This window comes from Eumetopias jubatus, unplaced genomic scaffold (assembly GCF_037043125.1).
Source record: "Eumetopias jubatus isolate StellerSeaLion01/CBP00866 unplaced genomic scaffold, mEumJub1_p1.0 scaffold_47, whole genome shotgun sequence".
Taxonomy (NCBI): Eukaryota; Metazoa; Chordata; class Mammalia; order Carnivora; family Otariidae; genus Eumetopias; species Eumetopias jubatus.
In genome coordinates this window covers 799,759-824,545 of record NW_028274853.1, presented here as the reverse complement: position 1 = coordinate 824,545, position 24,787 = coordinate 799,759, and the positions used below count along the sequence as shown (strand labels likewise).

At 48.5% G+C, this 24,787-nt stretch overlaps 1 protein-coding gene across 1 annotated transcript; it reads right to left on the bottom strand.

The window, feature by feature from the left end:
* Positions 1–845: 845 nt before the first annotated feature.
* LOC148161870 (putative phospholipid-transporting ATPase IIB) lies at positions 846–23,383 on the bottom strand. The gene is made up of 3 exons (XM_088020521.1): positions 23,260–23,383; positions 4,375–4,487; positions 846–1,214 (listed from the first exon to the last, which is right to left on the bottom strand). The coding sequence occupies exons 1-3, from the start codon at positions 23,381–23,383 to the stop codon at positions 888–890; spliced, it is 564 nt and encodes a 187-aa protein (XP_087876647.1). The 3' UTR covers positions 846–887.
* Positions 23,384–24,787: the final 1,404 nt, after the last annotated feature.

Below are 24,787 nucleotides of genomic sequence, written 5' to 3'. Positions count from 1 at the left end.
AGATTTTTCTTTTTTAAACTGTGATGGATGGTACTTTTTGGGAGTTATTACACGATCCAATTTCCTACAGTATTTAAAAAAAAAAAAAAGAAGGTTGTTTGCTTATATTGCTTCCATGGTTGGTTTGATTACAGAATCATCTCAAGAACCTTGACTAAAAGGGAGGGCATAAGAAAACGTTATTTAAAATATACTGGCTGAACAGGAATTGGGCAAATTAATTTAACAATGACTTTTATCAATCTAAAAATAAAAAAAATGGGGGCGTCTGGGTGGCTCAGTCGGTTAAGTGTCTGACTTTGGCTCAGATCATGATCCCAGGGTCCTGGGATCGAGCTCTCCGCTCAGCAGGGAGTCTGCTTCTCCTCTCTGCTGCTCCCCCTGCTTGTGCTCTGTCTCTCTCTGACAAAAACAAATAAATAAAATCTTTAAAAAAAAAAAGTAAAAAAATGATGTAAGGTCAGAAATGACTAATTTGCCACATTGAAGATTTTACTGTTTCTGTCTTCTGAAGATTTTTGAAATGATTTATAGCCCAATTCTCTTTTGAAATAGATATGCTATAGCTAAATTCTGCCCAAACAAACGAACAAACCTGGAAATTTAACACGTAAGCCTGACAATTCATGTGGAAGTAAGAAGATGGGATGATGAGGGAGGAACAGTCTAGGCGCCAGCAGCTTTATTAAGATCTGACTCGGTCACAAATCAGTTTACAAATCAGTAAAACTCTGATTTTTCTCATGTGTTTTCCAGTAACTCAACTCTTAGGCTTTCTGGGGTAAGTGGACACACCAGGACCAAATGCACGAATCCCAGAGAGCCATGTGGCCTTCAGGCCTGGAGCTAAGGCACCATTAGACACGATAATAAAGCTCCCCTTGCATTCATGCCCCTGGAAGAACGAATTCTTGTGCCTCTGAGGCAGGTTTGTATCTGAGATCCTCTAAGAGGCCCCAACTGACCTTGTCAGGGCTGGCGGCCTGGTAGGTGCGGTTCCCGTCGCTGAAGTCCTGGTCCGCCTCTGCGTACTCGGCCTCCGCGATCACGCCGGCTCGAGGCTCATACACGGGGGTCACGTTGTGGCACAGCGCAATGGCCTTCACAGCTTCGTGGACTCGACTGCTAACACTTTTTCTCACTTTGGGAGCTGAGGACTGGGCCTTTCTTGGTGGTGTTGAACTGGTAGCATTCCCGCTAGCTTGAGACTGCATCTGATAAAATACGAACGTCACAAAATTAAAGAGACAACGTAGTTGATACTGGAGTTACCAGCACGTGTGATTTTTATGAGTGCATCAGTGAGGGATGAGACAAGCAGCTCTTAGGGAACGGGCTCGCTCACGTGACGTGTCCGTGCTAGCGCCGTAAGCACTCGCGTCTCCTGGTCGGCACGGCTACCAAACTGTTGCAGTACTTAGAGTCGGAGGGTTTTCCTTTTCTACATTCACTTGATCCATAGCATTGGCTTGCTAAGTCCGTAATAAGTCATGTTTGTTCTCCTTGTAAAGATGGGGTGAGTTAAAGAGCAAACCAGAGCCATATGCTCCTAACTGCTTTCATGTTTCGTTAAAAAGTGCTGTACCTGAAGTGGACTAAAGCTAAAAGCAGGAAAAAATACTTACGAATCTTCCTTTAATACAATAAAGGAATCCAGCCTGTCACAGCCTCTGTATTAAGAGCTAGTTTTGTGCATGACAGTAACCCCGGCATCTGACGAAAACTGATCCTCACCTCCTATTTCAGACTCTTGCGCTCCAGACGTGACTCCCCGCTCCCTCCATTTGGCTCCCCCTGCACCAGGCTGCATTCGAGGGCGCTCGCCTCCGTCAGTGGAGTGGCCATTCCCCCCCGCTCCAGGGGGAGGTGGAGCAGGACCACAGAGGCTCCTCGGTTACCTTCATGGCCACTTGTGACGGCCCTCCTGAGAAAGCCAGGCTCTCGCTTTTGGACGGGGCATGCAGAGCCACCGAGCCGTGACTTCTCTGCCCGTGAAGTCACAGTGCTGTCTAATGAAGGGTTTGCTCGTGCAGCTCAGCAGCTGGCACTGCCTCTCCCCTGCGCTCGCCTCCCACCCGCCTGCTGCTTGCACGGCAAAGGGAGAGCGGCACGCAACACGGCTGACTCCCCTTAGGACTCTGTTTATCGATGGCTGTAGAATTTCATTTCACACAAATGCCATTAAAGATTATGCCCTCCATCACCAAATGCTTCCAGAGGGGAAATATAATCAGATTATGAAAGATTCATGTTACATTGCAGTGGACCTGGTAGACTATTATCATCTTAATAAAAAGACAGAATCTCAGTAATAAAATCAATTTTACAAAAGAGTACTATCTAACCAGCCAACCAACAGACAGCTTCGAAAAAAGATTTTTAAAAGACCTCCTCCGTGGAAATAAGTATTAAATATCTGCTATTTTTATACACTGACTCATCCTTTCTGTTTCTAAATTTTCTAGAAAACAGCTTATTTGGAGCTATTAAAATCATATTCATGCATAATGTAAATTTATTTTTTAAAAACAGATTTTACCTGGTACTGTTTCGACCTAGACCTAGATTACCAGGAGAAGGGAAGACCTATTCCTTCTCCTTTTTAGATTTTCCTTCTGTTAATAAATGTTCTAGGTTACAAAATGCTCTGTATTGCACTGAGTGACATCCAACTGAAGAAAGGGCTTGGTTTTAAGTATATGTGTGCTTGTGTAAGTGATCATTACATCCAATAAACACATATGCATTAGATACTTTTCTTTTGACAGCGTCTTGAAAAGTAAAGTATACGCCGTTCTGGTAAACATTACAGAAGAAAGAGGTTTTCACAAACTGAATGTAAGGCAGACAGTACACCTGAATTCGGTCAGAGCAGAAACTGTTCAGGGCGTGTGTGGCTCAGCCCCGTCTGTGGAAGTCAAGTCAGAAGTATGACCATCAATACACAGGGCCTACAGCCTCTGGGGGCGCCGCTGCCAGACGGCCCGTGGGAGCCTCGAGGCGGCAGTGGTCTGTGTACATGCGAGGCCCCGCTTCCCTGGGGGGCGGGTGATGGCACGTTTGCACCTGATATATGCTGGCCTGTTACAACGGGGGTGCCCGAACCTCACAATAGGCCAGCAGAGAGGCAGAAAAGCAGCCTAGGGAAGTGATGGCTGGCACTGGGTTCAAACCACAGCCTTGTGTGTGCAGCATCTTAGACACCCTGGGCTTGCAAGGTTTGGTTACCCAGAATCAGTGAATTCAAATGAGTGCAACACGAACGCTACCTGAGAACAGGCTAGGGGACCTCTGCGGCCTAAACTGACCTTTGCAGAGTGGCCTGTGTCTGCCTGCCCCACACCCTGTCATCTGTGGGAACACGTGGCCCTGTGGGCCCCATGTCAGGATCTGGCGTGTCAGGACCTTCCCGGGCCACAGACGCACTTGCAGAGCGCACGGCCTACCAAGTCTCTGGCAAACACTGTGGCTACTAGGCTGTGTATTTCCTGTTCCTGCAACTTCAGAGAGCTCCTGAAGCTCCAGGGAAAGGCCAAGACTTAGGATATACGCCCCCTGCCTCCACCCAAGGAGTCCTTATCTGATCCAGACACAGACGATGTATTTGCAGATGAAATAACATGACATTTGAGTTTCACTTCACAGTGATATGGTGAAGGAGGAGAGGGCTACGGAGGGAACCAGGTCTGCGGTGCATGGACAGCTGCTGAGGCCGAATGACAGGGACACGGGGCTCACGATCCCGTGTGTCTACTTCTGTTTATGGAAAAGGCAAGAAAATATGAGAAAGTCTTACTAATTATGAAGAAACCCAGAGGAACTGGTAAGAAACACCTGTGATGCAGTATTCTACTTAATAGTCTTAAAAATACTACCTATCCTGAGTAATCTTTTGGAATATTTCACTAAGAAAATTATTTAATATGAATAAATGGTTTAAGGTCATTATATCCTTTCTATTATTTTACAATATAGAAATGCTTATTCAAAATTGTTCAGTGGCTCAGTCGGTTAAGTGGCTGCCTTTGGCTCAGGTCATGATCCCAGGGTCCTGGGAGCGAGCCCTACATCGGGCTCCTTCCTCGGCGGGGAGCCTGCTTCTCCCTCCCCCTGCTTGTGCTCTCCCTCTATCTCTATCAAATAAATAAATAAATAAATAAATAAATAAATAAATAAAATCTTTATAAAAAATAAAAAAAATAAAATAAAATTGGTTCAAAAACTGCCTCTTGATTTATAAATTAGAACTGAGTGTTTTAGGACATTCAAAGATGTTTGCCGATTTCCAGATCAGCGGATACAGTGGGTTCAGGCTGGTTCGACAGAGCCAGGCACTTTTGCAGGCAGCTCCCGTGCGGATGCCAATGAGCTTACCTGTGAGTATGGATTCCTGAGGTGGCTCTGGATCTCCTCCATCGTGTCTGCTCCATAAGACACAGTCCCCAGGTGCAGCCTCTTAAACACCATCTCGTTCTGGGTGAGGGTTCCTGCAACAAAGACCAGGTCACAGAGGAAAGCTCATCAACGGGACCAGGACTCCCCATCCCGTACGTGGACCTCCACGGGCCGAGCTCTCATAGCGGGGCGCCCCTCGGCAGTGAGAATGCTCTGCTCTGTAATTCCAGCAGCTAGGAATGTCCTTCCCCACTGAGGACAAGTGTCCCTCCCAGATCCCTCCGGAAGAGCGCGATAACGTGAAGGGCTCTAACTACCTGAAGAAAGTGTGGCCTCTGTCTTTCAGTTCAGATGCATTGTTTGGTACAAATATAACTTCTGCCTGTTCTGAAAGAGACAGGCGTGAAACTGGAAAACAGAGTCACTACCTTTGTAATTATACTCTAGAACACTGCCTGAGAAAGACATCAACTAGTCCCAAATAAGCGTGCCTACCAGTTTTTTAAAAAAAACACCCAATTTTGAAAAATTAAGTATTTTTAATTGAACAGAAACAGATGCATTTAACCCTTAGCACCACTTGCATCATGTGGAGCAACAGAAAGGTCAGTAAGCAGGGAGGCACGTTCTCTTTAGCTGGGCTTCTGCCCGGTGAGCTGCCTGGAGGTGCTCACGTCCCTCCAGATGGCCAGGGCTCACTCCTGGGGACAGCCAGTCCATGTAGGCCAGGCACTCACGTGTGCTTGAGCATGAGGAAGTGCTTCACCCCTGGTGTGTAAGGAAGTCAGTTAAGAGAGGAGCACGCACAGGTCAATTTTATGAGATGTCTTGGGTCTGCCAAATACAGTGAAGTAACATCACGAAAGGCAGCAAGACGTTAACATTATTTCAAAAACGGTGAATTTTCATTAAAAGTGACACATAAATTCACAATGTTACACATCTTCATGACTCTGAAAACCCTAAACATTGTGTATGTGTATCACTTAATATAAAAATGCACACACAATACGCACATAGGATTTTTGCTTACTGGGTTTTCTAGAAGTAAAGCAACCTGGGGAAGTGTGAACACCTGTGAGCAGGGGCGTCAGGTACGGTAACGAAAAGTGCGGTCATGTAGGCCCCCGGGCTTTTCTGCACTTACCTCACAGCTCACAGAAGGATCACCCACTGACTGATGTAATTATCAATGTGGGTATGAACAATCCTATCCCCAGTCAGTTAGAAGCTGGGCTTTCCACACGGTTACAAGGCACCCATAAAATATTAACTAACTTCTGTTTTCTTTGGCACATGTGATGTGGAAGATATAATAAAAAGTGTTTTCACATCTATCCATGACTCCATACACATTGGTGTTCAAAACAAAATAGCTCAGAACTCCCACTACAGGACAGGAAGGCTACGTTAACATAAAGGAAAATCCGTATTTCATAACACTGTTTCAGAGACTGTTTTGAATAACCTTCTTACAAGAATGGATAGAATACATACATTAGGGTCTCATAAATTTCAAAGAGCAGCTCTTCTCAGGGATGCTGATCAGTTTTAGAAATTTTGCTTTTTCAAAATTCTATTTAGCCCGTTTAGTACCTCAATTAAATGGCACCTAAGTTTCCTGAAATCAAAATTATGTGAGAAGTACAGTTTAAAAGGGTTTCCTGGTTATGTCATCCTCATTAAGTAAAGCAGAATTAATTAAAATAGTTTAAAGAATGTAATTAAAAACAATTCAGCTTCCAAATGAAATAAGGAAGTTCTAGAAATTATTTACATCAAAGATTTGAGATGAAGACGATAGTTACCTATCATCAAAAGCTAATGAAATTGTACATTAATTCCTGTTAGAATAAGCACCAAGCTCACCTCTGTTACGTGTGCCCAAATGAGCAGTTCCCTGAAAATTTATTATTTAAAAAAAAATATCTTACTTATCAGATTGACATCATTAAAGAATTTCCTGTAGACACTTTTTCCTCTGACATACACTGAATGTGAGGCTTCTAATCTATGGTGGGCTGTGGTATGAGGCAGTTTATAAATACGATGACAATAAATAATGCTTTTCAACCTTTTTATTACTAACAATTTTACACGTATGGCAAAAATAAGAATACTACGCCTGCACAGTTCCTACCAAGAATAAACTACTATTTCTTTAGGTTTGTAAACCACTGAACGCAAGTGGCAAAAGACCCTAAGCGAAGGGTGCTCTGCCCTGCTCACTGGCTCACACCGCGGGATCCGCGGGGATGGAACGGGGATGCGCCCAGTTCACCCAGTGCGAAGACCCACCGTCTCACAGTGCTGTTGCTGGAACTGGGTGGATCACTTCCGTGTTTCTTTTTTGTGAAAACTGAAGGCTGACATACACTATCTGTTTCAGGTGTACACGGCAGCGGTTCGCTATTTTTATACAAAATGCTCCCCGTCTAAGTGCGGTCGCCATCGGTCACCGCACGGCCCTAGTACAGTATCACCAGCCACACTCCCCATGCGGTACTGTACATCCCCGGGACTCATTTGATAACCGGAGGTTTGCGGCTCTCCCCCCTCCTCCGCCCCCTCCCCTCTGGCAACCACCCATTTGTCTCCATGTCTTTGAGTCTGTTTCTCTTGTGTTTGGTTATTTGGATTCTGCAACTTTGGCTTTCTCGGACTCATTTCACTGAGCATCATACCCTCTAGGTCCATTCTTTTTGTCAAAAATGGCAAGATTTCATTTTTATGGCTGAGTAACATAGGTCTCTACCACCTCTCCCGTATCCATTCATCTACGGATGGATGCTTGGGATGTTTCCAGATCTCAGATGTTGTAAATAATGCTGCAAACATAGGGGTGGTGTGTATCTTTGTGAATTAGTGTTCATTTTGTTTGGATAAACACCCAGAAGTGCGATTGCTGGATCACATGGTGATTCCTTTTAATGTCTTGAGGAACCTCCACACCGTTTTCCAGAGGGGCTGCGCCCGCTTGCGTTCCCACCAGCCGTGCACGGCGGTTCCCCTTTCTCTGCATCCTTGCCGACACCTGTTGATTTTAGCCACTGTGACCTGTGTGAAGGAGATGTATCATCGTAGTTTTGATTTGTATTTCTCCCACGATTAGTGATGTTGTGCATCTTTTCATGTGTCTACAGGTATTCTTTGAAAAAATGTCCTTTCAGATACTCTGCCTATTTTTAAACTGGGGCGTTTTAATTGTTTGATACTAAGTTGTCTAAGTTCTTCATATGTTTTTGGATATTAACCCCTTACAGGATGGATGACTTGAAAATATCTGCTCCCATTCAATAGGTTCCTTTTTCATTTTGTTGATGGGTTTCCTTGGCTCTGAAGAGGCTTTGTAGTCTGATGAAATCCCATTTGATGGAATCCTGTCTGTTTATTTTAGCTTTTGTTGCCCTTCCCTGGAGAGACAGTTCCAAATAAATGTTGATAAGGCCGATGTCAACGAGATTACTGCCCGTGTTCTCCTCTGGAACCTCTGGTTTCTGGTCTTCAGTCCTGGGTTCATCTTGTGTGGTGCGGGACAAAGGGCCGGTTTCCTTCTTCCGCACGCTGCTGTCCAGCTCTTGTGGCACCACGTGCGAGGACACTGTCCGCTCTTGCCCTCCTCGTCCTGCCTTAGTTGCCCATTTACGGGTGCGGTTTTTTCTGTTCCCCTGGTCTGTGTGTGTGTCGTGCTGGGGCCACACTGTTAGGATTCTCTGGCTTTGCAGACATTCTAGGGTCTAAGGTGTCACCATTCCCAGATCTCATGGTGCCCAGCTCCACCCACTCTTCCTCTAGGATGGTTGTTCTACCCTGTGGACGCACAGCCTTGGCCTCCCCTTCCGCCACCTGGCCCGCACGCCCCCTGACCAGCAGCACCCGCCCCTGCCGGAGCGCCCCCTGAGCGCCTGACTGCGGGCACTGCCGCCCCCCTGCCGCCCACCCCCTCACCGTGAAACACCGGCTGAGGCTGGCGAGGGGGTCCACAGGCACGCAGGCGGAGGCGGGTGACGGAGCTGCCCCACACGCCGCCCTCATCATGCTCCGTCCTTTCTGCCAACCCTCAGACCTCCTCACACCAGCCGCACAGGTGTGGTGCGGGGGCTCTGCCGCGGCTACATGTACTCTGGGGCCCTCACCGCTCATCCCGACTTGCGAGACTCGGGAATGGCTTCTGACCTCCTGACTGGTGCCACCTTCCTAGAATAAGGACCCTTCATTCTCCTCCCTCCCTCAAACACAACCAGCAATGTCCACCGTCTACATGAAATGTCAGCTGGGCAGCGCACTTCACGGCTGCTGGGACCTGCCAGGCCCCTGAAATGCTAGACGATTACAGAATTAGAGCTCTCCAGTTTAGAAAATAGCAACTACCAGGAATCTCAATGAAATGATAGGAAAAAATAAGAAACATATGCATTTCATAAGAAACTACTCTAGTTTAAAGAAAAAACTGCTACCTCACAAGGAAATGTGTGATTCCTCCCCCTGGGTGGCATGCCTACCATAGGCCTTTCTCGTGTCCGCCAGCCTCCTGAGTAAGGGCTGCTGGCCTCTCTTCTGACTTCTCCTGCAGCAATTCTGGATTCCACAGCGGCACAGGGGGCTGCCCGCATCCCCTGCCTGGCACCCCACTGGCCGTCCCTATGTCGAGTAGCGCAGTATCAGACCAGTGCCCGGCACCGCGCAGCATATCAGCTTCACGTCACCGTCATGTGTGGATCTGCACGGCCAGCATGGCCATCAAGATGCAGAGGCGTCCCATCTGCACCAACATGGTCCTCACCTGCATCCGTGGCCACATCCACGCCCTCGCCCACCCCTAGTCTGGCACGACCCATCAGTTCTTCACCGCGCTGATTCTGTTTGTGACAATGGCCGTCCAGGCTGCCCGCCCAGCAGACATGAAAGTCCGACCCTTGGCCTTCTTAGACTCCATGCTGGCCTGGGAGCTGGGTCATCTGGACAGCCAGGAGAGGTTGGAAGTCTAGGGTCCCCACTTGGTCTTCGGAGACAGAGGGTGGGGCCTTTGCTGAGCACAAATGGACAGGGAACACTGTGCAAGCTGCTGCTGCACCATGCGCTGACTGGACACACTTACATGTGGCCATGGGATGGCCACCGCCGTGGTAACTCCTCCGTCCATCACATCATCATGGGGCCACCTGTGCTGTGCTTTCTCCAACGGCTGGAATGGAAGCATGAGTGTTCCCGTCTTGCCAGGCTGCTCCTTCGGTCACAGAGAGCAGCTCTTCTCAGCCTGTCTGTGCCCACTGGCATTTCTGCATCGCTGGCTTCTCCAGGCCCCAGTCTGGGCACGAAGCGGAACACCAGGGAACTGACTGCTGGTCCTCCTGATGGGGCGAGCCTGCCTTCCTCCCTCCCCGCTCACGGTCTTCTTGTGTGCGCTGCACGTAGCACGTCAGGTGCGTGGTGTGCTCAGCAGGACAGACAGGGAGAAGAACATCCACTCCATCGTTCTGGAATTGGAGGCCTTCATTTATATTAAAAGTTGTAAATACTTGTTGTACCCTCTCACACCCTGGGATCACCTAGTTTAGGTATATAACCTCTTCCAACTTTTCCACTGGTAGAGACAAGTATGCATTTATAAACTATTTTTTCACATGACTACACACAGGGGTATTCCACGTTATTTTTAGGGGGTATACCATAAACCCAGTATGGTACACAAGGTTCTGCTGGATCTTCCTCCCAAACACGGATACTCAGATGGTTTAAAATTTTTTGTTATCACCAAAAAATGCAGCTACAAAACCATTATTTATGTGGGGTAGATTCTTAAAGATGAGATTTCGGAGAGTACAGTTTGAATTTACATATAGGGCCATGCCAGTGACCCACACGTTATACTGACCAGGATGCCTTCCGCCCACATTGGGTGCTCAGCAAGGCCGTCGACTGGCATCAGCTCAGAATCACAGAACTGTTCAGAGGCACTTGCCCTAAATTATGTTAAGATTTGACAGTTACACATTTACTTACCTAGTGATAAATTTACATTTATACTGGTCTCCTTATGTAAATTCTACTATCCATATATACCTTTTTTTTAAAAAAGATTTACTTATTTATTTTGAGAGAGTGAGAATGAGAGAGAGAGAGAGTACAGGAGAGCGGGGAGGGTCAGAGGGAGAAGCAGTCCCCTCGCCGAGCAGGGAGCCCGATGCGGGACTCGATCCCGGGACTCCAGGATCATGACCCGAGCCGAAGGCAGTCGCTTAACCAACTGAGCCACCCAGGTGCCCCTATCCATATATACCTTGCAAATGCTCACGTTCTTAAGAAGTCTTGAGACTACACACTGTTATAATAAAACATTTTGGTTTTAAATGAATAGTTTTTCTTTGAAGATTGCATGTATTTTACATCAAGGCAGCAGAGTGGGTAGGACCTCCAAGGTGCCCATGAGATTAGGTCTCCTGCTCCACGGCCTCAGATCAACAGGGTGGGGATGCTGCGTTCAGGCTGGGCAGTGGCTCTGTGTCTGACTGTGTGCATCCCAGCAGACCCTGAGCACTGCTGCCCACTCACCACCTGGGGGATTTTAAATCCTGATACCCAAGTCACAGCCCCTTATCACCTGGACCAGAGTGCCCGGGGAGAGAGCTGGTCTCTACACAAGGCAATGGTGGTTCCACGCAATATCTGGAGTGTGGGAAAAGGAAGGATCAGCTTCAGAGAATTAAGAGGAACGTAAACCCCACACTCCTGTGCCTCGGTGTTAAGACACCACGCTTCCAGCAATCGGTCCCCCTCACGTTGATTCTTTCCCTTCACCATTGAGTATGCTGTCAACTGGATCAGGGCCAAGACACCGAAGAGACAAAGCTCAGTGATGGCTGCTTGACCTCGCTCCCTTTCAAACGCACTTCCATGATCACCTCAACTGTACCGTGTGTATGAGAACTATGTTTATTTCACGCTTGGTATCAGCGTGTCCTCCTCCCACACTCTCCACTCATCATGGAAAACGGAATTGAAACACACGATTGCCTCCATTGCCAAGGCGGTGACATGATACTGCTGTCCAACAAGCACGTCCCCATGACCCAGCGTGAGCGAGCCGTCCCAAGTCACAGCCAGCCTGTCTGGGAGAGGGTGTGGGCATGCCCAACTCACAAACCCAGACAGCATGTGAACAAAGGCGGGGGCGAACACACGCTTACCACGAGTTCACAGTCCGCACGACGTAAGGAATACAAAAGTGCATCGAAGTAAAAAGTATGACAAAGAAACCCAGACCCCTTGGCTGCATCAGTACCGCACGCAGCAGACAACCAGCCACTGGAAGAAACCTGCTACGACACTTCACCGAAGACACAGGAATGAACAGGACGTGCGCAGAGGGCACAGGTCGGACTGCGTTCTCCTGCGTCTTCTCCAGGACCCGGGGTCACACTGGCCTCTCCAGCACCAAAGATTCTCCTAAAGCAGTACTGCAGGAGACCTCCTCCTCACGCCGGAGGAGACATTGATACGTGGAGCACGGCAGCACGCATGGCCTCTGGCGTCTGTAAGCTCGGGCACCTGACACTGGGGATGCCTCTGCTCTTCATGCACGTGCTGACTCTGTCAGGTCATGAACCTCTGCTTCCCAACGGCAAGATTAGGAAGTAATTCTAAGGTTCATGGAATTAAATATAGTACTAAGTATAATGATTGAATGACACTTTAGTTTTATCAAGGCAAAATATGCCTAAGCACCTGATTTAGCTACATCTCGTCCTTCATTAAGCTAAGTGTAATATCACATATTTTAACGTCCCAAATGTTGGCAAGGATGTGGAGAAAGGGGAACCCTCCTACACTGTTGGTGAGAATGCAAAGCTGGGGCAGTCACTCTGGAAAACAGTATGGAGGTTCAAGATGTTGAAAATAGAGCTACCTTACAACCCAGCAATTGGGTATTTACCCAATTACTAAATACCCCAAATACTTTGGGGTATTTACCCCAAAGATACAGATGTAGTGAAAAGAAGGGGCACCTGACCCTCAATGTTTATAGCAGCAATGTCCACAATAGCCAAACTGTAGACAGAGCCCAAATGTCCATCGACAGACGAATGGATAAAGAAGACGTGGTCCATATACACAATGGAATATGACTCAGCCATCAGAAAGGATGAATACTGAACATTTACATCAATGTGGTTGGAACTAGAGGGCATTATACTGAGCGAAATAAGTCAATCAGAGAAAGACAGTTATCATATGATCTCACTGAAACGAGGAACTTAAGAAACAAGGCAGAGAATCATAGGGGAAGAGAGGGAAAAAAATCAAACAAGATGAAACCAGAGAGGGAGACAAACCATAAGACAAACCTCTTACCTCTAGGAAACAAGTTGAGGGTTGCTGGAGGGGAGACGGGTAAGTGGGGGATGGGGTAACTGGGTGATGGGCAGTAAGGAGGGCACGTGATGTAACGTGCACTGGGTGTAATATGAGACTGACAGATCACTGACCTGTACTTCTGAAACTAATATGTTATATGCTAACTGATTTTAATTATAAATGAATAAATAAAGAGGAAGGGGAGGTTTGGCAGAAAGATACAGGATGCTGACACCAAAGGACAGAAACGGAAACAATTACATTACTGTTTCTCAACCAGATGAAAAAGTTTTCTAGCTAGAGCCCAAGGCTGGAAAGCACTGAACAAAAAAGCAGAAGACGCTTTGTTACGTAATACCCTCCTGTCCTGAAAACTGGATCTGTTGGAAAAACTGTTTTTTTTTCTTTTTTTAATTTCCTGACTTTGCAGACTATTGTTACTTGTGGTACTTAACACGGATTTAGGAATACGCGAATATTTTTAAAAGCAGATGACAATATGTTTAGAGAAAAACCACGTGTCCCCCTGAACTGGTTTTTGGAGCCACGCACGGAGTTATTAACGGCTGGCGGTCAACGCCACGAGGCAGCCTCGGAGTGCGAGCAGGAAGCCGCGCTGCGGCGGGAAGCGCACCTGAGACACGACGGGGTTGTGTGTGGGAGGTGTGGCTGACGGTTCTTCAGACACGTACCTCATCCTGCCCTCAGGTGTGAGCCCCTCTGCACCTCTGCCTCGGTGGGCCGGAGAGAAGCAAGGGGAACCTGGGCGGGTTTGTGGAGAGGAAGGTCTACAGACTTCCATGCTCATGCGGCTTCCCTGGAGGGGCTGACGAGGAGCTGGTCCCGCCGGGAGGTCCCGAGGACAACCAGGCGCCGGCACACGGATGCTGCTCTAGTATGGGAGCTGACCTCAGGAGAACAACGCTGACTTAGAATGTCTTATGGCCAGACGCCCGACTGTGTGCAAACGCACCCGGGACACCCTCGGGGCGCGTGCTGGAGCATCGCTCTCACAGTGCTGTGTGTGCGTACGTGTGCATGTGCACATGCGTGTACACAGGTGTACCGACTGCGGGGATAAAGCAGAACATGCAAGAAATTTCAACTACAAATGTGAGAACAAGAAGTGCCAGGAACTGACTTCCGGCAATGTGTTTTCTGTCCCAACCCGTCTGCGTTTCTTAAGGGAAATGTCCAACGTACCCCAAAGCGGACAGAATGGCATCATGTAAAGTGGCGAATGGAGGCCTCACATCAGCAAGGACCACCTCAGGGCCACGCTCCTGGGACCTGCCACTTCCTGCCTGAGCGTGTCAGCTATTAACAACAGAAGGGGCTGCTACAATAAATGTAACCCCCATGTTATCACAGCAACAAACAGCAGGAGCTCCTCAGCATCAAATACCAAGGCCAGGCCTGGTTCCCGTTGTGTTTCTACACTGTTTGCTTGAGTGTGGGTCCAGGTGAAGCCTCCTGAGCCCAAGGCCACAGTCTTCTCTGCTCTCTCGTTCTTCCTTGTAAATGAACTTGCTCCAGTGTGTTCCCTACGGTCTGGACTTGGGTGCTGATGGGCCTCTGGGCTCTGCAGACACTCTGTGCAGAGGCAGAGCCCCTCTGTCAGAGGCACATCCGCCCGCCTCTTCCTGTGCCAACGATCAGGTCCTATGCCCATTAACCCACCACAGCTTGAGGGTGGCATCTCTCTGAGTCACATGGTAGATGGTTTACTCAGAGCATCTTGCTCCCGAGACTACTGAAGACGAGCATTCTGGCATTCCCAAATGCAATACTCCATGTGGACAGCAAGTATTTTCCAAAACCAAAGGCACATCATGATTACTGCTCCGATCACAGACTGTTTCTAGACAGCAAATCTGGAGCTGTAGAGTGACTGCTATTTTATTTTATTTTTTATTTATTTATTTTTAAAGATTTATTTATTTGAGAGAGCAAGAATGAGAGAGAGAGAGTACATGAGGGGGGGAGGGTTAGAGGGAGAAGCAGGCTCCTCGCTGAGCAGGGAGCCCGATGCGGGACTCGATCCCAGGACTCCAGGATCATGACCTGAGCCGAAGGCAGTCGCTTAACCAACTGAGCCACCCAGGTGCCCCGAGTGACTGCTACCTTAATACACTGCTTTAGCTCACTGTCCTCAGTCAGCCTGGTGATAGCATTTTAAGTTCTGAGATGAAAACTCCAACTACGCAGTTACGTTTGCTTCCTGCTGCCGTTTGGAGAACTCTCTAGAGTAATGCACAAAGACCCCTTGAAATTATGGGAGGCCACAGAGTTCCCATAGACACATACAAGCACATGCTAAAATAGTAAATACACTGTTGCATTTAAAAATTTAGTTTAAAATAATTAAAAGATAACATATCCAGATTTAAACTATTTCTTTCTTCTTTTGGGCTTTGTTTACATTTATTTTTTATTTTTTGGGTTATGTTTATAAAGATTTTTATTTTATTTTTTTATAAAGATTATTTATTTATTTATTTATTTATTGAGAGCGAATGGTAGAGAGAGAGCACGAGAGGAAGGAAGGTCAGAGGGAGAAGCAGACTCCCCGCTGAGCAGGGAGCCCGATGTGGGACTCGATCCCGGGACTCCAGGATCATGACCTGAGCTGAAGGCAGTCGCTTAACCAACTGAGCCACCCAGGTGCCCTATAAAGCTTTCTATTAAGATAGATACCTAGAAGTTCTTTATTCTGGTGCTTCATGGAGCCAAAGAGAATGAAACAAAAGACAAGTTTAGAGTAGTTTCTGAAAACTCAGCAGTTTAAAAAAAATGATCATTTTAGGTCTTCAATGTAGGTCTGTGATCCATCTGGAGCTAGTTTTTGTGTGTGGTGTGAGGTAGGGGTCCCCCTTCATTCTTCTGTATGTGGACGTCCTGCTCTCCCTGCCTGTCAGTTGAAGGGGCTGGTCCTCCCCAGTGAGGATGGCGGCACCCGTGCTGGAATCCAGTCGACCGGCAGCGTCAGGCTTTAGTTCCTCCCGGCACACCGTCCTGGCAGCCTTATTGGAAGTCGTCTGAGTGTCCAGCTAGGGACTGATGTCCGGACTGTGGATGCCACCCCCTCGATCTCAAGGTCTGTCCTCACACCAGCACCATCCTGTCTTGATCCCTGCAGCCTGGTGGCAGGCTCTGGGATGAGGAACTGTGGAGTCCTTCCATTTGCTCTTGTCCCAAGATTGTTTACACCACTCTGGGCGCCCAACCTCCCTGCATTTCCACAGGAATTCTAGGATCAGCTTGTCAATTTCTCCAAAGAAGGCAGCTGGGATGTTGAGAGGAATCGTGTAGAATCTGTAAATCAATTTGGGGAATCCTATTGCCATCTTAACACTATAAAATACTGATTTCATTTTTTTGATGCCATCATAAACAGAATTGTGTTCTTAATTCTATTTTTGGATAGTTCGTTGCTAGCGTATAGAAATACAATTCATTTTTGTATATTCATCTTGTATCTCAAACCTTACTAAATTCATTTATTGCTTCTAACAGATTTTAGGGGATTCCTTATGATTTTCTTTTTTTAAAGATTTTATTTATTTGACAGAGAGAGACACAGTGAGAGAGGTAACACAAGCAGGGGGAGTGGGAGAGGGAGAAGCAGGCTTCCTGGGGAGCAGGGGCTTGATCCCAGGACCCCGGGACCATGACCTGAGCCAAAGGCAGACATTTAACGACTGAGTCACCCAGGCACCCCTCCTTATGATTTTCTGTTTGAAGACCATGTCACACACAACTAGCTTCACTCCCCTTTATAGCATGGATGCCTTTCTCTTCTTGCCTACCCGCCCTGGCTAGAACCTTGCTCATAGCAGCATTCTTCCAAACAGAAACAGGAAAACCTACACTAATGTCCCTCAACTGAGATGGAAATGAAATGTGGTCTATCCACATGACGGAGTATCGCCTGCAATAGAAAGCAGTCAGGTACTGAGACACGCGACAGTGCGGGTGAACCTGGAAAGAGTCTGCTGAGCAAATGAAGCCAGACACAGAAGGCCACATGGTGTGAGCTTCCACTCCTGGGAGAAGTCCAGCACAGGCAGACCGGCTGAGGCATACGGTCGACCAGGGGTCACCGAGGGCTGAGCGAGGGCAGGGAAGCAAGGGGGCTGCTGCTGTGCACCAGGTGGCCTTGTGAGGGAGCTCGGACCGCACTGACAGCACACGGTGGTTGTGCCCAACGCTGGCGCGACCTGCCCCAGTGGCCTGCCGTCCGAGTCAAATGCTGCATCTGGTACCCTCGTCCTAGTTGCTGATAAATCACGTTTTATGGAGGTTATAACAGACATATTCAAACAAATGACTATCATTTCATCAAATAAACGATGAAATTTTTGGCTCAGTTATTTTGCCATTTGGATGAATGCATCTGCATCTCGCTGGGTGAGAGACTGGGTTATGGATGCAGACGCTCCTTTATGTAGGGGCGCGTATCTTCCAACATACTAAGGTGAATCCTGGAAGGATCTTTTTAACTTTCAATGATGTTTCTATTTCACAGCAGACCCTGTAAAACGCTGAGCAGGAAAGTCAGGGCGAGTTTGAGACTTTCTACACCCTCTTGTACAGCAGGGGCGTCTAAGGTTAAGCCAGTTACTAAAAGAGTCAGTAATGCAAAACCGCTTTTCAAATCTTAAACAATTTTCATGATTTCAATCAATTGATAGGTCATACAATTTTTGTCATCTTAATTCAACTGTTAGTATGTCCCAAGTCTGAAGCTTCATGATAGGGATGGGCAGACGCCACCAGAAGGCTTCCCCGCGACCTGGCCGTTAGGAGAGCGCCAGGGACGGAAAATGTCTTTGGACAAAAGGCGTGTTTTGTGATTCCTGAAGAAGGAAAATGCTGTAGCTCCTTAATAAGGCAGAGGGCTCTGGAGGACGAGCAGCAAAGCAGGTAGAGGGGAACTCAATTTCTAAGGACAAAGTCCTGCAGGAACACGTCTCAGGGCAGCGACAGAGACGATTCACAGGCAGGCAGAGGACACGTTGCTGGAGACGCAGCTGCAAAGTGTTCTGACCCAGTGTTTGGCGGGTGGCGCGGCCACACCGCAGCTCGTGCGTGGGACAGCCAGGGCGTGGCAACCACACAGAAACAAAGGGAAGTCTGCCCGCGGCACACTGGGGACAGGCCACCCACCCAACCCCATGGACTTCCAGCGCAGGCTCCAGGCCGTGAGCAATGATCACGTGAGATCAACACAAAGCTACTCAGACTTTACCACGAAGCAATGAGGGATGGAAACACAACTTCTAATACCCTGCAGACTGTGGCCATATTCTTTGTTAATCTGTATTTGCTGTAAATGAGGCTTTCTCAGAAGACCGCGGTTCCCAGTACAATAGGCCTCTGTTCAACCACTGCCTGCATCAAGTGCCTCACCTGGGGTGAACAGCCCAGCACACACACAAGTGCGCGCTCCGGTCATGCACAGTGCCAGACCCTGCAGGTGTGTTGGCGCCAGAGGCCCCAGCTGTCGTCTGCAGGCCAGAGAGCCTGTGCCTGGCCCCAGCTTACAGGGCCCCTGGCTTACGGGACATAACCCCCAGCTCCAGGTCTCCCCGGCGAGGCACGCACGCCATGGTCCGCTGCCCCTGCCACTGTGGACACGGCGCTTCCCGCTGCAGAGGATGCGGCCTTGGGAGCTGACACGAGCCGGGTGCAAACCGCACGGCCAAGCCAGGTAACGGGTGCTATCGACACGGTGCGCATCCTAAATGACCTGTCTCAGGGCGTGGTTTGGGAATGCTCTGTCATACAGGAGCATAAAGATTCCCAACAAAGGAATTCGCGGCTCGCTCTAACAGGCTGCAGCCGGAGCGAAGTTTTAGGATTTCCGAGCCCTCCGCAGCACCGCTCTCAGGAGCAGCCGGCGTAGAGATGGGGGCTCCCCAGCGGACTCGGTGCAGACGACCTGCCCTAGCATGCCAGCGCCGTCTGCTCAGTTATCACGGCACGTCCACCATTTCTGGGCAGTGTCAACATGCTCTGCACCCTGGCAGCTAACAGATGTCTGCTCTTGTCGAATGAACTGCTTCATGTTTCACGCACTGCTGGCCACACGCGTCACTATGGCAACATCATTCATTTCAGATCTTACCGGAAACGTGCACCCCAATCAAACCTAATTACACCACACCGCTTTCTTGACCACAAGAAGGAAACTGTAATGCAATTGCGGGACACTTCGTTCTCTGTTCTGCTGGGGCAAACGAGAGGCCGCGTGATGGACGCTTCTTGTCAGAAAGCGTATTGATGAGGCACAAGCCCGATCACGATCACACCGAGGACCGCCTTATGGGCAGGTCAGCAGCGAAAGGCTCCTCACACAGCAGCTCATTCGATTAAGCAGATGATGTCTGCATACGGTCTTACACCCCAAGTTCTCTACCCTCTGCCAAACCACCACCCCCGTCAGACCCTCTGCGATGGTGGAGCCCACCATAGTGACCACTGGGCCCCGGCCAACTGCAGAGGACCTGAATCAGTCACACGACGAGACTACTACAACACAGAGCACAGTTACTTCAGTCCCTGCCGGACGACGCTTCCCAGTAACAACAGATACACAGCTGCGCCGGACCCCCCGGCAGGGCAGGTGAGCGCAAGTTCGAGCCATGCAGCCCTCCCGGCAGACAACGCATGGCTCTGCTCGGAGGCTTGGGGGTCCCCGGAGGCCGCCCGCTGCCCAGAGGTGAGGGCCCAACCCCCGTGTGCCGGCGGCCTCCATCTGTGTGAGAAGCTGGTTTCTAGACTAGTCCTACTACGTGCTGGCAGTGTGGTGACAATTACACAACTCGTCCTCGATGTCCTTCTCCTGCGATTTGGTCCGTGTGGCCTTTAGAAGCAGCCAAGGCAACACTCCCTCCTGAGTGCCCTCAGGGAGGAGGACCCGTGAAGGGCAAGTGCCCGCGGCCCCATGGCCCCAGGGCGAGGACAGGCACAGGGCTGGCACAGCGTGTGGCTCGCCTGATGTGCCGTGGGTGGCGTTCACCTTCCGATTACGGAGAAAGGGTCTGAAAAAGCTCAAGACCAAAAATTTTTAAAAACACTAAAAATGTTTAAAACTCCATGTGGCTCCAACACTAGGAAGTGGTGACAGAGGGTCCCTTCAGTGACTTCTGGAACAAAAAGGCCTTTTGGAAAATGAAATGTGTAAAATTCTCTCACTCACATATTTTATATAATGTTCTGTAATTCTTTTTAAATCTCAGAAGCCCAGATTATTTATTTTTGCTTTGTGAAAGCAGCAGAGTGAGACATGAGGAAAATGGGGTTTTACTTTATGACTCTGGGCAAAACCACTCTTCCTTATCCTGGATGGAACTCAGAATTCAAAGACAAATGGAGGAGCTATGATGAAACAAAGGAGAATGATGACCCCATCACCATTTAAAATGCATACTAAAAAGTTAGCATTTTAAGAAGAAATGATGTCACAAAATCCTTCTTCCCTTGCTGATATCACACATCCAGAGACACGGGAAGAGGAGAGAGAACCAGTCACTCTCAAGCATACTGTGTGCTGACACATGCTTCTCGTTTGCGAACCGACGTGAAATCACAGGCACCACACTTAGCTGTGTTACATGCAGATTTCAGTGGCCACGAGAGCAGGTGGGCTGCAGACAGGACAGCCCAGCCCGCACCTGCTCCCCGGATAAGCACGCCGCGCACCTCACACACAGGGCAGGAGGGGAGCACAGAATTCCGAGAGGGGAAGGCCCCAGACCTTTCTGGGTTCAACATTAAACCGTGACACCGTCATTGCTAGTTAGCATTCAACTGCAAACACTCCACAATTTATGCATTGTACTGATAACCGCTTTTGTTATGTTCAGTCTGGTTTTGTTGTCCAAGATGATGCCATGGACATCCCTGGGCTTGTCTCCTGCTGCGCGTGCGCACGTGTCTCCTTGGGGAGCAGGAGCCAGAGGGGCACCGCGGTGCGCAGGCTGTCGGGGCTCGTCCGTTCGGACAGAGCGGTGGCCACCAGGTAACGCTCCCACCAATGGTGCAGACAAGGTCCTGGGGCAGTGTGCGCCTCAGACAGGTCGGACTTTTCCACACGGGGTGTGGCACTGAGATGCCCACCCTCTCGCTTAGCTCCTGCTCAGGTCTTCAAACTTATATCCATGCAGGCTTTACACAAGTTCTGCTTGGATTTATTTCTAATTACTTTATACATTTTGCTGCTATTCTAATTGGCCTTTTTGGAATTAAGTGCCCCCACTGTTGCTGGTATGTGGAAATGTAGTTTAATTCTGACACTGAATTTGCAGGTGTGACTAAGTCCTTCTGTCATGCGGCACCCTTGCCTCAGGGCTCCGTTGGGCTTCTCTGTGAACACGCACAGATCTGTGCACTTGGGGCACAGCGTGCCTGTTTGTGCGGGACTCCGAGTGCATGCTGCTGTTCCTGGTTTCCGATTGTATTTATGCACAAGGTCCAGGCTGCTGAGTGCAGGGCTGAGCATAGCTGGGCTTTTCCTGCCGCCGGTGGGCAGCCTGACAGCCTCCCGTGCCGCCCCCCACAGACCTGTGTGCTGTAAACTCACAGATTCCCCAGGACGCTCTTCTGTGGGGTCACTTCAGGAATCTTTTTGAGTTTGGGTTTGCTTCACTCCAGCTTCTCCATCAAAATAGTCCCACCTGTCTCCCAGAAATAACTCAACCTCTGCGGAGGCACGCCTGCGTGTCTCCCACACTTTATTCTCTGGATCTTTTCCTGTCGGCTCAGTGAGGATGGGAAGGGAGAAATCTGATGGCATTTTCGCAGCCTACCTTCTTGAGTCTGAGCTCCTCGTTACTTTGGAGTTCTTCGGACTTACGAGCATCACCTGACGGGACAGCCCCCGACGTGCCATAATGACCAACCCTGACCACAACCAAATGCCGCTGGGGTGCCCGGCTGGCTCAGTCAGTGGAGTGTGTGACGCCTGATCTCAGGGTTGTGGGTTTGAGCCCCACGCTGGGGATAGAGATTACTTAAATAAAAACAAAAAAACCCACTCTAAATTAAAAAACAAAACAAAACCACGTGCCACAGGCAACTGGATTTTGACTGGAACTGCAGTAAACCTATCACTTCATCGTGAAGGCAGGCTCTACGCAATCCCGTATCTTCGCGCTGGGGACCTTGCGCTGGAGACTGCAGTCTGTCCCTTCACTGGTTTACGTCTTCCTTCACGTTTCTCTGTAAGGTCTGATCATCCTCACACACGCCCTTCACTCCCCTCACGTCGGTATGCCCACGTGTTTCACACGTGCTTGCGCTACCACGAGTGGGGCCTTCCCTCTTCCGTCCACTTGACACGCAGGGAGCTACTTTATTATTCTGACCTGTGACCTGACACTTCATTGGTTCGTACTCTTAGCAGTTGATTCCCTTGGTTCATTATTTCATCTACAAATATTTGCTCCATCTTTCAGGCAGAGAGCTTATTTCTAGTTCTTGTCTTACTGCAACGGCCAGAATGAAACATGTTAATAGGGCGGTTAGATTTCTCTCTTTCCAGACTAAGCTTTTTCTAGTATTTTATTAAAAATAATGTTGAATTTTACTTGAGACACATTTTATCATATTATACAAGTATCCTTAGTTCTAGTTCACTAAGAATTACTATGAGATATTTTTTAAGACTTATTTATTTTAAAGAGAGAGCATATGTGACTGAGGAGAGAGGCGGAGGGAGGGAGAATCTCAAGCAGATTCCCCCACTGAGCACAGAGCCCAACACGGGGCTTGATCTCACGACCCTAAGACCATGACCGGAGCTGAGATCAAGAGTCAATGGGCAAGGGACTGAGCCACCAGGTGCCCCAAGAGTTACCAGGAATTTAAACTATGAATGAAGAAATCAGGAAGGGATTTCACCTGTTGCTAGGATTTTCACTGGATTCAGTTTATGTTTTATTTATTATGTTAAGGATTGACAAGGATTCTTTGATGGAATAAGGGCAAATAAAATTTGGGGCAGGGACCTGAGGGTGGGATAGTCACTTGGAAGGCTCTTCAGGAGAACATTACTGTCAAAAGACCAAACCCACACACATCGTGTTACATTCTTCCAACAGCTCACAAGTATCATCCTGTAATAAACAGGCAAGCAGTATTTCCTCTCCAGAAGCCGCACTAATAAAACAAAGAACGCTATGGCAGCAGAGAATCAAAAATATATAAACATGTCATTTAAATCTCTAAGGATTTAACATTTTGCTAATTCTAATGATACTGTGTTTATTCAAAGGTGAAGGTTAGTTGTGTGCCAGTGTTCAGCGGAGTCTGGAAAATCCTAAATTTGAATGACTTCAATACGCCGCTACACATGCACGCACGCACACATGCATGCACACACAGACGCGCCAGGGTCACCCTGCACTGGATGCCGGTGAGCGCACACAGGCACATGCACACCATCGTCACCCTGCCCTGGACGCCGGCGAGCACGCAAAGGCAAACATGAACCAGGAGCAGTACCTGTTTTGTCCGTGAGCAAGTACACCAGGCGCCCCAGCTCCTCTGGGATGGTGCTGGTCCGCACAACCGTGCCAGGGATGCTCTCGTCCTTCATGATCTTCCATCCATATGCGGCTTTGCCCATGTCCAAGTTCACACGCAAACTGCCAAACAAAACCGGTTCATTACAATCGTTAGCAGGGTCCAAACCTACACGATATGTTCAAACTCACGTTTTCCATACAGGCGTATTATCTTTAACCTCACGGGAACTAAATAGGTAATACTGTATTTCAGACTTTAAAATAAATGAATTTGTTGACACTTAAGCCAACAAACCTTTTGAGGCCCCTTATCATGTTTGTAGGCGACAGTAAACAGGCTCCTCATCCTGGTCCTCCAGTGGGGCGTGCGGAGGCAGATGTGGGAGGAGAAGGTGGATGTGCGTTAAGTACCCCCGCTCAGACACAAAGGAGAGGGTGCGTGTGTAAGGGGTTTAGGCAGCATCCCACTCGGAACAGATATTCAAAATGCATCATGACCTTGATCCGCTCATTTTACAAGAACAAACAGGATGCTCTCCTGGGACGATGAATGCCGGACCGAACACATCCTGGGAAGACTAGGCCCCTCACAATACCAGGCTCCCGAGCAGGGACCTCCCTGAGGACTGGGGCGGTGGTGTGGCCTGAGCAGAAGCACAGCGGGGGAGAGTGGCAGGAGGTGGGATCAGACGTGGCAGGGGCCAGACCATGGTGCAGAATGTGGGTTTCACAGTCAGGGCAACGGATGAAGGGCTCCTCTGTGACCCCAGCGGCACTCAGCTCCCTGCGGGGCTTACGGACGTGCTCACTCTGCTCCCAACTTCACACACAACCAGCTTTGCTCTCGTTCACATTCAGACTCAAGACCATTCAGATATGCTTCCAATTCTAGAAAAAAATCTGTGCCTGATTGGATTTTGTCAAGAAAAGAGCAGATGTGGTATGTGATATACCTACACAATGCAGGGAAGCTGTTGACAGTCACTCATTATGACCAACACGGCAATTCATACAGATCTACCTACTAAGAAACGCACCCTTGAGAAGCAACGTGGAGGACTCAGAGTCAGTGGAGAGAGTCCAATTTGTAGGTAAGTTAAAGAAAATTAAAATAATCATAATGAGCTATTTGTCCATAAAGCTCACATCTTAAAAATCCTAAGAACTCTGAGGGTCAGAAAGAAGAGTTTTAATTGACAAGTACACAGACTTCCACAGGCAGGCGGGAAGTTTTCAAGAGTTCACAGGGTGCTGCTGGGCTTGGGGCGGAGTGGAAACCCAAGGAGCACCTTCTGGGTTCATCTGCGGTGCTCTCTTCAAATCATGAACGGTTAGGGCTTAATAAAACCACTGCTATTGTCACATAGCTGTAAGAATTTGTTATTTCACGAAATACTGAGTCACAAATAAACGTCAGTGGACTATTTTTGGCTGACGGCACACACCCTCAAGGCCAGTGAACAGAGAATGCGGATAATCTTCAAGGAAAAATAAAACACAAGTTC

What these genes read in the sequence shown, in the direction of transcription:
- LOC148161870 (XM_088020521.1), bottom strand. Translation starts at nt 23,383, where the DNA reads ATGGGCAAAGCCGCATATGGATGGAAGATCATGAAGGACGAGAGCATC. An exon ending in CTTGCTCACGGACAAAACAG is followed by an intron (nt 4,488 to 23,259) that starts GTACTGCTCCTG and finishes TCTTTGTTGCAG; the next exon opens with GAACCCTCACCCAGAACGAG. An exon ending in TCAGGAATCCATACTCACAG is followed by an intron (nt 1,215 to 4,374) that starts GTAAGCTCATTG and finishes GTATTTTATCAG; the next exon opens with ATGCAGTCTCAAGCTAGCGG.